Here is a 16,004-nt window from a genome sequence, read left to right on the forward strand (position 1 = left end):
TCCACCACCACCACCAGATGGCAATGCTGACGACGACGACGACGGTGGTTACCGTGGAAAGAAAGCCTCCGAGCTGAGCGTGCGTGCGTGTGTATGTGTGTGTGCGGTGTGTGTGAGTGCACACCCTACCGCCGTGCCGTCCCGTCCCTACACGTATACACGGGGTTGATCGGTTAGGCTCTTTCAGCTTTCCTTCGGTCACAACGCGCGTCCCGATAGAGAGAGCGCGCGCGCGAAAGAGAGAGAGAGTACGCGGGATAGGGGGCCATATTCGTGTTGAGGAGAGCCTTCGTTCAAGTTTTCTGTTGTTCCGTCGAATCGCCAGCGACGATAGTCCTTTGTGACAAATCCTAGTGTGAGCGAGAGAGATTAGACGTGCGGCGGGCGTGCGCCCGGGCGCGCCCACGTGAGAGAGAGAGAGAGGGCAAAAAGTTCGAGTTCGTGTGATGGCCGGTGCCTGTGGCCAACGAAAGCGCCCTCCAACGGCCCACGGATCCAGGCTGTGCATCGTATGCGGTGATAGGATCGCGAAGGATTAGCCTCCCCTCCCGCGAAAGTAGTAGAAAACCCTGCGCAACGCGCATCCGTGAGTGAGCATTACACGCTTCCGTTTCGCTGGTGCCTCAGCCGGACCGGAGTCAGGTCGGGCAGACTACGGGCACACTCTACGGGTACGGGAGTGGCCTGCCACTTGCCTGCCAGCTTATCAATCTTTCGGGCCCCACCGTTCCGCTCGGGGTATCGGTGGTGATCGATTACCAGGGCCTGATCGCCGCTCAACGTGTGCCTCTGTCGCAATCGACGAGTGATACGTGCGCGGTGGCACAAGCTAGGTGGGGGGAACCCCACACAAGAACACATCCCCAACAGAGCCAGTCAAACCCGCTCAAACGCAGCAGCGGGTGACAGCAGGGCGCTGGGTTCCCGGTCCAGTCCAGTGGGCCGCACAGCAACGGAACAGCAGCAAACGCCCTAAAATGATCAGCGCTCGGCGAAGTAGCATCAGCAGGCATCCCGCCCTTATTATCGGCCTCGCCATCGTGCTCTGCGGCTTCCTGGGCAGTGCTTTCGGTAAGTTATTACTCATCTCGTGTCCATTGCAGGAACCCCCTACCGTACAGGATCTTCTGCCATTCTGCATAACGCATGGGCTGGGCAATGTCCCTACGGGAGCATACGCGGAGAAAACGCGTCAACATTCCCCAGCAGTGCCCCCGCTCTAACATTTCCACATTACCCTGCTTTTGTAGTTGTATTACACCACGGAGCGGAAGTGATGGACCATCGCCACATATCAACGCATAACGGTTCCAGTTTGTTACGTCTTAAAAGCATGGCCAAACACTGCCCAGAATCGTCGACAAGTTCTTGGTGTTGGGTTAACAGTGAGAACCCACTTCGAACGCGTCGCCCAATGTAATAGAAACACGATGTCCGAGCTAACTCAGGCAGCTTCACTTTTTACGATCATTCAAAACGATTTTGTGGATTTAAAAAAATCTGTTTTGATGTTTCCGCCTCATTTGGAACGCCCGCTGTTGCATTCGGCAACGTTTTTTTTGTATGGTTGGTTCTGATCGGAGCATCATCGCGATGTGTTAGGCTCGGGATTTTTCAGCCCATGTGTTAATATGCGTTGGCAGTGCGTTTAGTGTCTTTGACCATCATCTTACCGGTGTGATGCGATGCTTCTACTATCGTAACCCACGCGGGGACGGGCTACGTATATTCGATTTGAGTAACGATTCAATTTTTGATCTATAAAATCTCTTAACCGGGTATATTATACCCCCAGGCAGTGTCCTGTCCATAAATGTACGACACAACAACAACAAAACACCGTCTCCATACTCGGTGTCTGCCTTAAAGAATCGTTGCTTAAAGTCCATTTCTCATTACTTCCAACTATATACTCTGTCTAAAGTAGTCGGCTGTAACCATATCGGAAGTTCTTTTGCTTCCTCAATTCAATTGATTGAACAATCCCCACGTCGTTTTGAACAAAATTGTACTGTACTGTACTTGTTTACATCCACCTTTACCTTAATCCTTCTGGCAACTGTGCCAAGTCCTGCACTTTTTATTGAACTTTTCCACTTTCTTCCCAACAACTTTTTGGTAGCTTTTTTGGCGATCCCTGATATTTGCGGATGGTGCTTTGTGAGGCGTAAATAAATAGGTCAATCAGGTCACAGCCACCAGCAAAGTGTGCTAGTTGGGGGGGCCCGTTCGACCCCCGCCCTATGCTCAGAGTGTACCTAAACGTGGCTAATTTGACGCTGGCGACGTTGTAGCTGATCGCTTCGCCTTCGCACAAGTGACATGGAATATCCCCAAACTTCCTTCTATGAGTTTACGGGCAGCGAGCTTTACATAAATAAATAAATATTAATAATAATATTACTTTGGCCATACTTCGCGACGCGCGACTGTGGGAAATGGCTTAAGCGCATTGGAACGTCTTCCTGACTTTCGGACAATTCCCATTAAATTAATCCACCGAGGGCGGCGATCGTCGTCGTCGTCGTCGTCGTAATTGTGTGGAATCGACAAAACCTCCAATCATCTCACCGTGTGGCATCTCCCCGGTCCCCCACAAAGGCGTTGATCGCGTGAAGAAGGCGTTCACCGGGGAGGTGGTTTCGCGGTTTTACGAGCGGCGGCTACGAGATTTGCATGCATTAACGCCCGGTCGGTCCGGTCGCGCGATTAACAGAGAGTTTCGTAAGGCATAAACAAGTTATTTCGTTTATCGTGCGGCCCCGGGCCCGCACGTAAAAATGAAAAACGCATTAGAAGTTTAATCCCACTCGCGGCCGCCTCCTCGCTCCTTGCGGTGCCGTGTCACCTCCCCCCCGCCAGTGTCGGTTTATGTCCGCATCGATATTATCAGTCCATATACATAATACACAAATTTACACAGACAGATTTATGATCGGAGTGAGAAATTATCGCCATAAACCCCCAGCCCCACCCGAGGGCCCGCAATAATATGCGCAAGGCTCTCGCATGGACGCGCGCGCGCGCACACAGACACATGCGCATAGGCGCTGGTGAATGGCACCCGATCGGACTCTCCTAGCGTATTGTTGTTAGTGTTGTTGCTGTTATTATCAGACTTTGAAAGCGCAAAGCGTTTTCTGTCTCCACGCAAACCAGGTGTGTAGTCCGCCAGAAGGACCCCACCGCGACTTCAGAGAGACCCGTTCAGGCCTAACTTTACTTTACACAATTGGAACACAATCTACCGTATTTAGATACCGACCGACCGACCGACTGTGACTGGTCGCTCTCGGGTCTCCCTTTCTCTCTCTCTCTGCCTGCCAGCCAGCTAGCCAGGCCGTTGGTGTCTTGGTTGGAGTCTCGAAGAGGTCGCCGCCGCGCCCAACCTCACAGCACTCGGTTGGTGACCGAAGAAACGGGTTTTTCGCAGCCTTTTTCTGTGGTACACATTCGCTTCGCTGAGAAGACAAGAGAAAAAAAAAAAGATAGCAATAAAGCAGCCCCATCGTGCGCGCCATATACACACATACACACGTGAATGTGTGTGCGTGGGTGGTGTTTGGTGGCGCATATGTGTGTTTTTTTAAGCCCCGCGGCGTGGCTGGCTGGCTTGTTGGTCATTAGAATTCGAAATACGGTAATGGCTTGTGGTAGATAAATTCAAAAAGACATAAAGATACCTCCCTCCTCCAACCTCCTGTGTATCCATTGCACACACATATACACAGAGCACTTTGGTGGAACCCGGTTTGGTGTTGGATTCTTTTTATGATTTATGACCATGAGATGGGAGGCTTATGAAGCAACGAAAAACGAAACGAAAAAAAAAAACTGTGGTAAAGGATTAACACCACTAATTGTTGTCTCGTAATCTGGCAATATGTTGATCGTAAAATTCTACCTCCCACAGTCAGAGACGAACGACCGGATCCCATCAACACACATATTCGGCATCAGCCACTAATTGAGTTCCGGGCGGTGAAGGAATCGGTTGAAGGTCGCGGATGACGGAGCAGACAGGAATGTAGCTATTTGATGGATATTGAACAAATTTTTTTTATTTGCTCTCTAGAAAGAAAGAGATCCGAATTAAAATAACATGGCTCAGTAAGTTCGCCCTGGAAATGTGTCCAGCCACAAGTGTCTGGCGTTGAGTCGGCTCGGCTCATCTAAATATACCGCGGGCGGCTTCTTCGTACACTGCCCTGCCCAACCACTTGCTTCAAAAACACATCTGGGGTACAGGCTGTTGGAACCACCTGTTGTGCTCCCGCATCCCGCAACATGAAGATATTATTAAATTTCCGTGATCCGCGTGGAAAGTGGTTGCAACGCAGCAATCTTCATGACTCACTGATGATACCCAAAGCCCACAAATTGTATCTCCCTCATATCCTCATACAATAATTGATGCATGGGGAATCCTTATTCAAATAACGCCCACACCCGCCACTACGCCCTGTTCGATTTTGTGTTCGCGAAAAATCCGGGCCGGGTCGCGAAAAATTCACATCGTTACAGACAGCAACAGAGATCTATATTGTCTGTGGCGCGCCTGCAAAATTTGGTGCTGAAATTTTCCGGACAATTTCTGACAATGAGATCAGACGGTTCAGAATCGAAGAGAGATTTTGAAGATCCCAGACTGCAGCGTTGTTTCATTTCGTGTGCTGGGTTCGTCAAATTCTTCTCCTTTTTCCTGTTGCTGTACCTCACAGGACTTGTGCATGCTGTGCAGACAGGAAGGCCACGGTGCGCAAATCCCATTGCGGCAGCCAGCTCAGGTAGCTCAGCCCTGATCTGGCTCTAGGTCCTCTCTCTCTCTCTCTCTCCTCCCCGGTAATGGGTTTTCTTTCGGGCCCAAAACGGACGGCCTGGGCCGGGTCGGGCCCGGCCGGGTCTTCTCTCCGTTATGAACTCGTTATTTCGTTTGGCCAGCGCCAGGCCACACATACAGCGGCGCGCAGGACAGGGCCCTCGGCTGCGGCGCTGGGTTTCCCGTTCAGTTTTGCTGCGCTATCCACAACACACACCGTCAACTCTTCTCCAGAGTGCAAGCCCTCGAGCACCGAGAGATGTAATCGCCTCGAAAAAAGTTCAGCACTCCCTTTGCCAACGAGTCCCCGAGTCTTCGTCGGACGGACGGACGGACGGACGGAGGTCCCGGGCTCCGAAAACAGGTTTAATAGGAGTCCATTTTTGGCGTTGAGGCTGTGAGACGGCTCTGCTGGCTCTCCTGTGGCCATTCCGCCTCATTGTTGCGGGGCCCACAGGACGGTCCTTTCCCTTCTTCGTCTCTTCGCCTGCGCTGTGGATGTGGAGTAGAGGTGCCTCTAGCCGGGAACGGTGTTCTCGTCTCTCTCTCTCTCTCTCCCTGCTGTCTATCTGGTAGCTCGAATTGCACCTTGATCTCGCGGCGCGGACGAACGCACACATCGATCTTTCGGCCGATCGTTGTTGCGATCGTGTAGAATCAAAACGCAGGAATCCGAGAGACCGAGAGAAAGAGAAAAAAATACACCTAGTTGTTGCTGTGAATGTGTGCGTGAATGGCTCTGGTAACGAACCCTCCCGTGTCCCGTGTCCGCTTTATTGGCGCGCGGCGCGCAGGGCTTTGGCCGCGTGCGCCCGCTGAGGTTGCCCACGGGGCAGGCCGAAACTTTTAAAATTCCGAATTTTCTCATTTTTGTTTTCGACTCACTTCGAACGCAACTCTCGCCGCGGCGCAACTTTTTGACAACTCTCCGACAACTCCACCAACAAACCGGAAACCACGGGCCGGCCGAACCCCGCCGAGGTTCGAGAGTTGATTGTTTTTATGCTAAATATGGTCGGTCGTTACATTCTAACCCCACCCTGCGGCACTCGCGCGGATCCGGCAGTAATGAGGGTGGCCAATTAAATCCTGACACTTCATGGCAGAACGGGATACAAATTGTGAAACAATTTTTTTCCAATATTTTCAGTCAGTTCGGTACTACGCCACTAGTGGCAGTGGATTGCCTTCCGGTCGTAGCAGCTATAGATTCTCGATACATCAGTGTCTCCTGACATCATCCGGTAGGCGGTCCATTGAGGTGCTGCACTCTGCGTACCCTTTTAAAAGATCTTTAAGTTGAAAACCGAAATTATAAACCGAGTGCTGTCTGTGGCTGTCAATTTGGTCCTCCTCGTTATCCTTTTGATGGTTGAATGGTTTCGTTCGGTCGAAAGGTCGAAAAAAAAAATTAATTTAGATTGCAACTTATCTTTGAAGAGGTAGGAACCCGGGTCGACTTTTATGCCTGAAAATTGCGTTTCGCGGGGATCATTTCGGGAAGATCGCTTTCAATGCTCCAAAACTGAAGCTGGGACCAGAAAGGTGTGGTATATCACAAGCCCTTAAAACCGGGTGAAACCTGTGGTTAATATACAGATCGCTACCTAGCAACAAATGATCAATTTCAAGACAGGACACAATCAAAGCACTTGGATGTGGGAACTACTTTCTCCTCTCAGTTTCAGCGAAAAGGATATGTAGCGAGTTCACTGTTGGTTTCAGGTCGCGAGATTAGAGACTTCAAAAATCCACAGCCCATGGGCATGAAAATTAAAATTTCTAGTCTACGGTTCTAGTATTAGCAATAGCACATTCAACAAATTTGACTAGCCCCGTCCCCGTCTATCGTTTCGAAGCCGGACTTTACGGTTCACATCTTCACCGCCTTACAGGCGGTTGCCCCGCAGAGTGCAAGATCGATACACGGTGGTGAGGCTGAGTCTGATGTGCGATTATGATGAAGATGTGATTGAATCGACAATCGATGGCCACAAAAAAGTTTATGCTTCGTTCCTGCGTCCGTCTTCTCCGCTCTTTCGCCGATCGTTTTCGCGACCTGCAGACGAGCTCCGCAAACCTCGCCGCAACACACAAAGCACAGCGTCCCGTTACCCAGCCATGTTGCTGAGGCTGCTGTGGTGGAGCAGAGCATAACACACCACTACAATCGACTCATCGTGCGTGTGGCAATGCTCGGAAGGAGAGCGGAAGAGAAGGGGGATGATGGTGGTGTAGCACCCGAAGGACGAGAAAACCGCAGGAAGACGACACGGCACGGTCCAAAAGGACCAGCCAGCCAGCCAGCCAGCCAGCAGAGGAGCGTACATTCGATACCTTTTCGAGAAGGATGCCTCCTGTGCATCTCTTTCGAAGGTGGTAGGAACCAGGAACTCTGCGCTGATTTTTCGCCGCTGTTTTGCGAGGGTTTTGCGACCACAAGGGAGCGAGATCAGCGTTCGCAATCCGATCCTGTGCGAGCGAGAGAGCGAGATTGTGTGGAAGCCCGTGTAAGGACTTGCCCGAGGCAAAACCTGACCGGGCGTTCTTGGGCGTTGGGATCTTCTCGAGTTTTCCTGTTGTGTGGTGGAGTGTATGTTTTCTTCGGTCTGGTCGGACCAACGCTCACCAACACCAACAGTCGTATGCGATACTCTGTGGATGGCTCGGCTCTGACATAATTCGCCCCCCCCGCGGGGGGGACGGCAATCTTCATCTCTCTTTCTCTGTACGAGGTTTCATGGATACATAGATAGCTGTGGTACGCGTCATACATGTATAGAAATAAGATTTTAATCAATTGGCCACAGAACCGGGAGGCTTTGTCCCTCGCCAGACCCGGACACAATGTTACTCCTGAGTAGTAACGGAGCAGGACTTTGCAAAACTTTGGGTATGGAGTTTTGTGGGTCAATCAAAAAACCGTTCCCTACCGGGAAGTTCTCCTTCAGGTATTGTGAGGGGCCCACTCTCGACGCGACTAATTACGGCGATTTTAGGATGGGTTAAGACCCACCGCACCTCATTCTCGACATTTGTTCTCTCCAATTCCGACTCCGACACCACCAGACCACGAAGTCAGTAAGTCCCAGAGTAACCACCAGAGCAACCCTGTCAGTGTTTGAGGTCGCTGAAGATCACTGGTCCCCATTGCCTCCCATATAGAGAGAGGCACGCACACACTGGAACTGGCGCACGCTGGATTGCTGCTAACGGTAGTAGCGCGTGTTGGCCCCAGAAGGGGCACTAACTGGGCCCTGGTCACCGCCACCGACGGCGCTGGAGTTCATCATCACCCCATCATTGCTTCTCTCGGGGGGGGAAGTCGAGGAAGCCGAGAAGCCGAGAGTCTCTTCGCTCGCTCCTCGTCTATTCCGGCCCTCGCCCCTCTGGTCTGAGGTCTTGCCGTGTCTCTTGTTGGTTTCTTTCCCATCCGCATGCTGCTCGCTCGCTCGCTCTCATCTTCGGCCGCACTCTCTCTACATCATCCGCCCATCCGTCCATCGCCGCCGCTTGGGAATCTTTATCGCACGCCTCGCTCGCCCATTCGCCCAGCTTCGTTTCCCCCTTTTTCTCCATATCCCGCGAGATCTTTCGGGATGGTGCTGATGGCCGCCGGACGCCGACAATGTGGTGTTCCCGACTCCCTCTACATCATCTCTTTGGCCGCGCGGGCGCTCCTCTCGGTAAATGACATTCGGGTTATAAAGCGAGGCCGGGGAGAAACGTCAACGCGCAGCTGTGGAGACGACGGGCAGGTTCGGGGGTCTCGATCAATTCGATCGGTGTGCGGAACTTCTATCGGTTTGTCGATGAAATGAAATAAAGTTTTGGTCCATTTAACGATCCGTGAACCTTTGGCTATTTCAAGAATTGTAGGGGCGAGAATGAAGTCGACCACCCGGGTGCCGCCAGGTGTTCCAACAGACTGACTCACTAACAGTCTCTGTTGGTCAAGATAATCCCCCCCCACCAATAACTCTGTCATATTTAACGCCTCCACGGGCTCTACTTTCCGATAGCTTCCTAGGATGTGTGGTGGTGATGCTGCTGTTCCACCAGACCAGTCCTAGCGAATGGAGGAATGAATAATTCAATCGGATTCCATTCTTTTCCCAAACCGGACGAATGATGGTCGTCGCGGCGGACACATGCACACGCAGTTCATTATTGCAGTGCGGAAAAAAAAACAAGTAGATCCATTGGAACCCCCCCACCCAGTGCTTCGTTTTATGCGTATGTTGGCTTTTGTTTTAGGCTTTTATTTGTGTGTGGTCGTTGCTCACCGGAATTGCACCGGAGTGGGTTCGAATGGCTATGATGTCGGATTTTTTTTTCAAAGAAATCACATGTTTATTAGAATTAAAATGAAAAACTCTATGTTATTCAAAAAGTAGGTGCCATCGCTAGATATACATTCCCTCCCATCTCTCACGCTCTCCGTTGGATTCCACGCCGCAAGAATTGTTCGTCTTTTGAAGCAATTCGGTCATCCAAGTTTAGACACCAGGTTTCACCAGGTCTTAGGAGCTTGTGATACACCACACCTTTCTGTGCCCATCAGAAAGCTTTTTTTTGCAGCGCCCTCCAACGCTCTTTGATTGTCGAGCAATTTAACATCGCAATTTTTAAATTTTTTACACCGCTTAAAGCACTGCGATCGTCCAAAAACAAGCTTTTCGACAAGCATTTGTTGCTATTCTGTAGCAGTTTTTAGTTAGAAGCTAGCAGCAAAGCAATGATCCCCGCAAAACGCCAAGGCATATCAGTCGGCATGGGCTGCTACCTTTTCAAAGATAAGTTGCAATTGAAATTTCATTTTTCAAATCATTCAACCTGATGTTAAAACAAGGCAGTGTTGTGGAAGAAGGTATAATAGGACCAAATTGACAGCTAGAGCCAATCCGATTTCAAAATTCTAGACCTGCTAGAAATCCATTCAGCATACGTAGAAACAAATAAGATCTGTAACATAAAACCTGGGAAGACCCGTTGACCAATTCCCCGGGAGTTCAGCTGCTGTCGCTGCATAATCGTTGCTAATGATTCGCTAAAATCCAACCAACACCGAGACGTAAACATCCATCCAGTGATGCTGGTAAATTGTGAACCTCTCACATTCAGTTGAGCCAACCTTTTGCTTTTCTCATAAGCGCACACATACTTACCGTTTCGGTTGTGCGAGAAGATTCGGTTTTATTTACAGTTTCTGGAACAATTCTGCAACTTTGCAGCATATTTGTTGACAAAAGCGACTGAGCCTTCCAGCAACCGACGGGGACGGTCATTTGAGCGCCCATGGGAACCGGCAAGTCTCAAGCTGCGGGAAATACCCCACAGACCATAGATTGGTTTCCGTTCCGTTCCGCACATCCTCTCAAAATGTTTAGCAACGTTGGCCACATCATCTCACGGGGTTCCAGAGCTACCGGCCAACCAGGGTCTTGGTGAGGTTCCAGAGCCAATTATCTAATGATGCTGCTGCTGCGGCTGCACCGTCGTAAATAGCTTTTCAATGCTGTCGCTCCACTTACACACCGCTTACACTCTGGAGCCTTGTGGCGACCGTAAAGCCCCTGCAGTGTCTGGACCGGTGGAGGAGCTGCGCGAAGGTGGTGCGCGATCTTCGAACGCGATGAGCACCACCCGTTGGGGGGGGGGATGATCTTGCTCGTTTTTTTCCCAAGTCATCCCAGAGCGCCCCCTCGTTCAAAATGGCGACACGCTATGATAGGCTCCGTCTCCGTCGTCGATGGGAACGATTAAAGTGAGTTGACATTTCGGTGCGACGTTGCACGGTGGGGTGGCTAGGTGTATGGGGGTCGATTTAGCCCTTTTAATGAGATTTCTTTTTTGTTTTTTTGTTTTTTGTGGTTGCGTACAGAGCGCGCCCGCCGCCCCCTGCCAAAAATCGTTTTCGTGGCCCACGTCGATCGCGCATGGGAAACGCGGCCAGCAGCAGCACGCACATTGTTGTTGTTGCAGCACAACACAACATATTCGAGGTGGCAGGTGGTCCCGGGTGGGGGGGTGGTATGACTGCAAGTGAAATTGCTACGCGTCACGCACTCGCGTATATTGATCTAGTTGGCCTTGGCTACGTCACTGTAGAAGGCGATCCCACGGCGATTAGCAGACAAAATAAATCCAAGCCGGCCCGGTGCCTTGCAAAGCGAAGCCTTATGCTTTATGCTATAATGCTTAGAAGGGAGAAATAACGCAACAGGACGCACAGCAAGTTTTTGGACGCAAGTGCGCCAATTCAGCACCCTCAGCCCCCCCGAAATTCGCTGCTTTGATAAAAAATTTCGATTTTCGGCAATGCCCCCCACGCTAAACGGGGGGGCTAAATGGGTGGTAGGGGAGTGGTTTTGTCATGCTTGCAACACCCCTCTGCTGGGTATTATTTAGGTCAGGTCATATGCTGTTGAAAACGCTTAACAACAAACATTTTAAATCCCATCGCATAACATTTTAGATTAAATGGCATTTAATCAATCAATCAACTTTGCTCTCTTAGAGCTGTCGGACTTTTTGACTTTTTTACAAAATTTTTAGTATATTATTGAATATCCATTTGGTGTCCCCTTTGAAGTAATCCCTATCAGATATTGCGTGGTGCGTTCAGAAAGTTCAAAAAGTTCTCAGTTCTCAAACAAAATTTATATTTACTACGCGGGCTACGTATATAAAATTTTCTATTGTTTTTGTCGTGTCAAGTCAATTTTTGACAAATGTTTTGCTTTGACGTGTTTTGGCTCGTCGTCGATTTTTATGTGCTCCAAAAGTAATTGCCCACGAATCGGTAAGTTTGAGTTTTGGTAAGTTTTGGACCCCAGATTCGGGAGAATACGGTATCATTAGACATCATTTGTGGGATGAAAATTCGAGCAGACCCCACGATGTGTTAACAGGGGCAGGGATTGCTTCGGGCGAAGTGCTCATAACATGATTACCGTTCTATCTTTCGACAACATCTCACGATGCACCAGCTGCAATCGCTGAAAGCCGTAGGCAAAACTGTCCACATTAGACCAAACTTGGCTTTTCGACGTTCTCGTCCTTTGGAGAAAATTTTAAACCACCTACAAGCAGTGCTTTTGATCCTTATAAGTTCACCATAAGCCACAGTCAACATTTCGATTGCGTCGCGGTCTGCGTTGGATTCCTCAATTTTTTGGAGCAAACAAAATAGCTGTCAAAAAATGACTGATCCACTCTGAAATGACATCGAAAATCGGATATACGTAGCCAGCCGGAAATTGAAATCGAACCTACGTTACTCGATCTAACGTTCCGATGTGCAGAGTTTACCCACTTTTGTGAACTTGGAAACCGCCTTTATAAAGACTTGGTCTGGACATCCCGCTGTGATCTTGATCTGGGGTCTCCTTAGTGGATTACTGGCCGTTGTGCATTCTCTCGCCAAAGATCGAAAAGCCAGCAGTGACTGTTCCGTCAACCAACCAAAATCCAACATTGAACCGCGTGTGTTAAGTCTGCATAACTTATTACGTCAATTATGCAAAAAATAAAAACAATTGCCCCAGAAGGGACGGATTGCTTCCATTAATTGATTTCAATTCAGGCAGCTCAACTCAATAGAAGGAAGGGTTTTCGCTTTTATTCATCGGTCTTGATCGAAAAACCAAAATCACTGGGCACTTTGAGCCCTTCACCCTTTCTGTTTTTGGGGTGTGGTGCTTCTTTCACCTTTCTGTCGGCACTTCTCTCTATCAATCGGCGTCTCTCATCATCATCATCATCGCCGCCGCCGCACGGTACTGCACTCCGCCCTACACAGCAGCACACACATACACGCAAACGAATATATCCAATTATGCTGCTGCGAGAGTATTAAACAACAAGGCGGCGGCGACACCGCCGTTCGTTGCGCCGCGTTGCTACCGGATGCGCTGCCAGCCCAGTCCACCGTAGGCTTAAGTTACCAGCACCCCGTGTAAAGGGCTGTGAATTTCCAAACCCCGATTCGGAGCCACGGGCGCACGCACGCAGCCACTCACACATACGCACGGACGCGCGCGCGCGCCTTTTTTTACTCGATATGTGCCGCGATATGCGTTGCGTTGCGTTGGGGTGCGCTTGAATGGGAAAAAAGGAGAAAAGCTATGCTCCCGGGGAATATGCAACAAGTAGGTAGGTTGGTAGGTAGGTTGGTAGGTGTATGGTATGGGTGTCGAGTGTCGGGTCGGTCGGTGAGCCGGATGTTCACCATCTGTTACCGTTAAAGTGTCATCGCGCGGTCCTCGTCGGCTGGGTCAAACCCCATAATATGGTCTTCCTGGCGGCAAGGGTGGTCGTCGTCGTCGTCGCGCATCATCATCATCATTAATGTTTGCTGTGTGAGGAGTGCGAAGACCAACATTCAAACAATAACAACACAGCAGCAGCAGCAGCAGCAGCCAGCCAGCAGCAACACAATCAATTTCACGCTTGCGGCTACAAAGTGGCCGCGCCCGGCTGCCAAGAAGAACAGTAAACAAAACCCCTTTCGAGGTCCTAATGTTCTGGTAACCCTTTATTTTTCGGTTTTGCGAATACGAAATATGTGCGCGAGCGAATAAAGTTCTGATCTGATGTCTAATTTACTGACAGTTGAACTCCTAGAGGATCCCAGCGCCATGTTACACTCTCTGACTCTAACTAATTTTTGCAGTAACTTGGCAGAGATTATTGCTAACGTTCGGTGTGGTCTACTAGGTCCGAATCTCCATAACACTGGTGCCCATCTCTCCTACCGGGATTATAGAAACTTTTCGTAAAACGAACGTTCCAGTTCCAGTATTGAACACTATGTGGTTCCTGGTACTTCAAGAGTAGCATTTTCGTGCTGTTTCAATATCTGGCAGGGAATTCATCAGATCCTCAGAATAAAATATTGCCATCCGGTAATCTTCACCGCACCCATCGTCGTCGTGTATTCCCAGACCAGACCAGACACCAGACGTGGTGTGTTTTCTCAACAATCGTCTGGACAGAAAATTGCAGAAAACATTATGGTAGACCAACTAACTGCCATAACACAAAACTCTGGGGTCTGTATTTTCTAAAGCCCCCAAGATCAAACCTTTCTCGTCTTTGTTTACGTCTAAGTCTCGCCGTCTTGTGAATGTTGACGAAAATAGTTTCCGGTATGGTGCTCTCGCGGCTACCGGATTGCGGTTCAGTATTTTCCGCACAAGTCCGGTACCGGATTTACTTGGCGGATCTTCACCTCCGCCAGGTGTTGCGAGTGAGATGCGAAGATGCGACAGGCAGAACTAAAGGATTCGTAAAAGGGTCTAGGCTGCCGCGCGGTGCCTTATCAGCAGCAAGAGGCGGAAGGCAAGCAGACCAATTGCCAAAGTCTGTGGAGTGGAGAGGTCGGCCGGTCGGCCGGGTTTGGTGTGGCAATCTTGTTCCTGCTTCTCCATACATTGTTGTGCTTTCTTGTGGGCTTCCTAGATACGCCGACCGAGAAAAAAAAAATCGCCCAACAACGCTAATCTAATGCGCGACCGCTGCTGCGGTCGCGCGCCTCGCATTGGTGGCGGTAAGAATGTGGATCATAATTAAGCGTGAGAAAAGATGGTTGCTATCGGCGCACCATCCAGCCCGCAGTAGTCGGCGTGTGTGTTGTGTACGTCGCTCTCACTCCCCATTATCCACCTTCTCTCGACCGGCGCGTTTGTGGTATCCTGTCACGCTATGCTGGACTATTTTCAGAAAGATAGAGAAAGAGAGCCAAACCTCAAGGTTTACTGCTTCTGCTGCTGGATTCGTTATTTTGGTTGCGCTCTACCGACGAAGACCTACGTGATGTGTGATGTCTGGGAAAAAGAACGTTACGTGGGGACCACAAACACAGCACAGAGAGTGTCGAGAGAGAGAGAGAGGGTTAACCACATCCGTGATAATTGCAGCTGTACGGAACGGCGGTAGTGCCGGTTTACTTGGACAGTTTGAGTGGCGATAAGAAACTATCATTAGACCTAGAGCACATTAGTATCGGGGAACCTGTTCGGACATGTTCGGTCACGATCCGAGACTCTCGCTTCTTGTGGAGTCCTCCTGGGCGAGCAAACAATAGTGTGTTGACGATTCCTAGGTTTTGGGCTTTGGGACTTTATAGTGCCCCTCGATAACTCGAGATGGGGTTTCTCCCACGCAGACTGACAACTGACAATTCGTGTGACCTCAGCTCAGATCTTCTGGGGGGCCATCATTTGTGGGTCGCTAGTCTAACGATCCAGTCGACGACGGCATCCAGATGGTCCTCTATGGTCCTGTGGTTAAATCACACGGCATTCAGCTAATCAGAGGACGACGCGTACGAGACATTGGCGCGACGTGTTTTGATTGCACCAATCAGGTCACAGTTTTACGACGGTATCATCTACCTTGGACTGGAATCCACCACACCGGAGGGGGTCATGAATTGGACATTATTGCACACAGAAATTGTTTTCCATGTGGAAGCAATTCAGACGCGCGCGCGCGCAATTCGTACTCGCTCGTAGCGAGGCCGTGGACCTGATCAAATGAAGTGACCAAAGCGACACTACTCTCTCTCACAGACATATTTGATGTCCAAAACGTCATCCGTCACCGTGGGACGGAAACGTGTGTCTAAGGCATAAAGAATCCTCTGGAAGAATGGAGTCCAATGCAGTTCTGCAGTTGGCAGCATCCATCAACTCTCTAGAGTCCTATCTCTGACGTCACGGACGATCACGTTTCAGCTGTCAATGTAATTCCTGACACCTGAACCTTCCTCTCGCTTACCATTCAGATATCATCAGGTAGATCCTGCATCTTGCGGGTCTACATGTGAGCAACTACTGGGGGGCGATTCAGAACACCTCTCCCATAGAGGTGGGAGATCTCAAAATCTTCCTGTCGATGTCGATTCTACGAGAGTTATCATCGTCGGCCAACGTTTTTCGTGTGGTTATCCCTGGACTCGCTGGTCGACGCAAAGGATTCTTCGGGACTCCTCGATTTGACACCTTTTCCGGTGGCGCGGTGCCTTGGTGGTCGTCGTCGTCGTCCGGAGTTCAAATTTGAAAGTTCCAGAGTTCCATCGCAGGGCGCCCCACACCACACACGTACGTCTCCACACCTCCTACCCTGCCTGCCTGCCTGCACCACTTCTCTTCTTTATGTCACATACACTAACACACAC

General features: G+C 50.1%; 1 protein-coding gene across 1 annotated transcript in view; it reads left to right on the top strand.

Annotated features, from left to right (window-relative positions):
* Positions 1-977: 977 nt before the first annotated feature.
* The window catches only part of LOC131213352 (neurogenic locus Notch protein), a 41,973-nt gene continuing 26,946 nt past the window's right edge, over positions 978-16,004 (top strand). The window contains exon 1 of the mRNA XM_058207378.1: positions 978-1,071. Coding sequence (XP_058063361.1) covers positions 978-1,071 — 94 coding nt within the window. The remainder of the gene's footprint in view (positions 1,072-16,004) is intronic.

This window comes from Anopheles bellator, chromosome X (genome assembly GCF_943735745.2).
Source record: "Anopheles bellator chromosome X, idAnoBellAS_SP24_06.2, whole genome shotgun sequence".
Lineage (NCBI taxonomy): Eukaryota > Metazoa > Arthropoda > Insecta > Diptera > Culicidae > Anopheles > Anopheles bellator.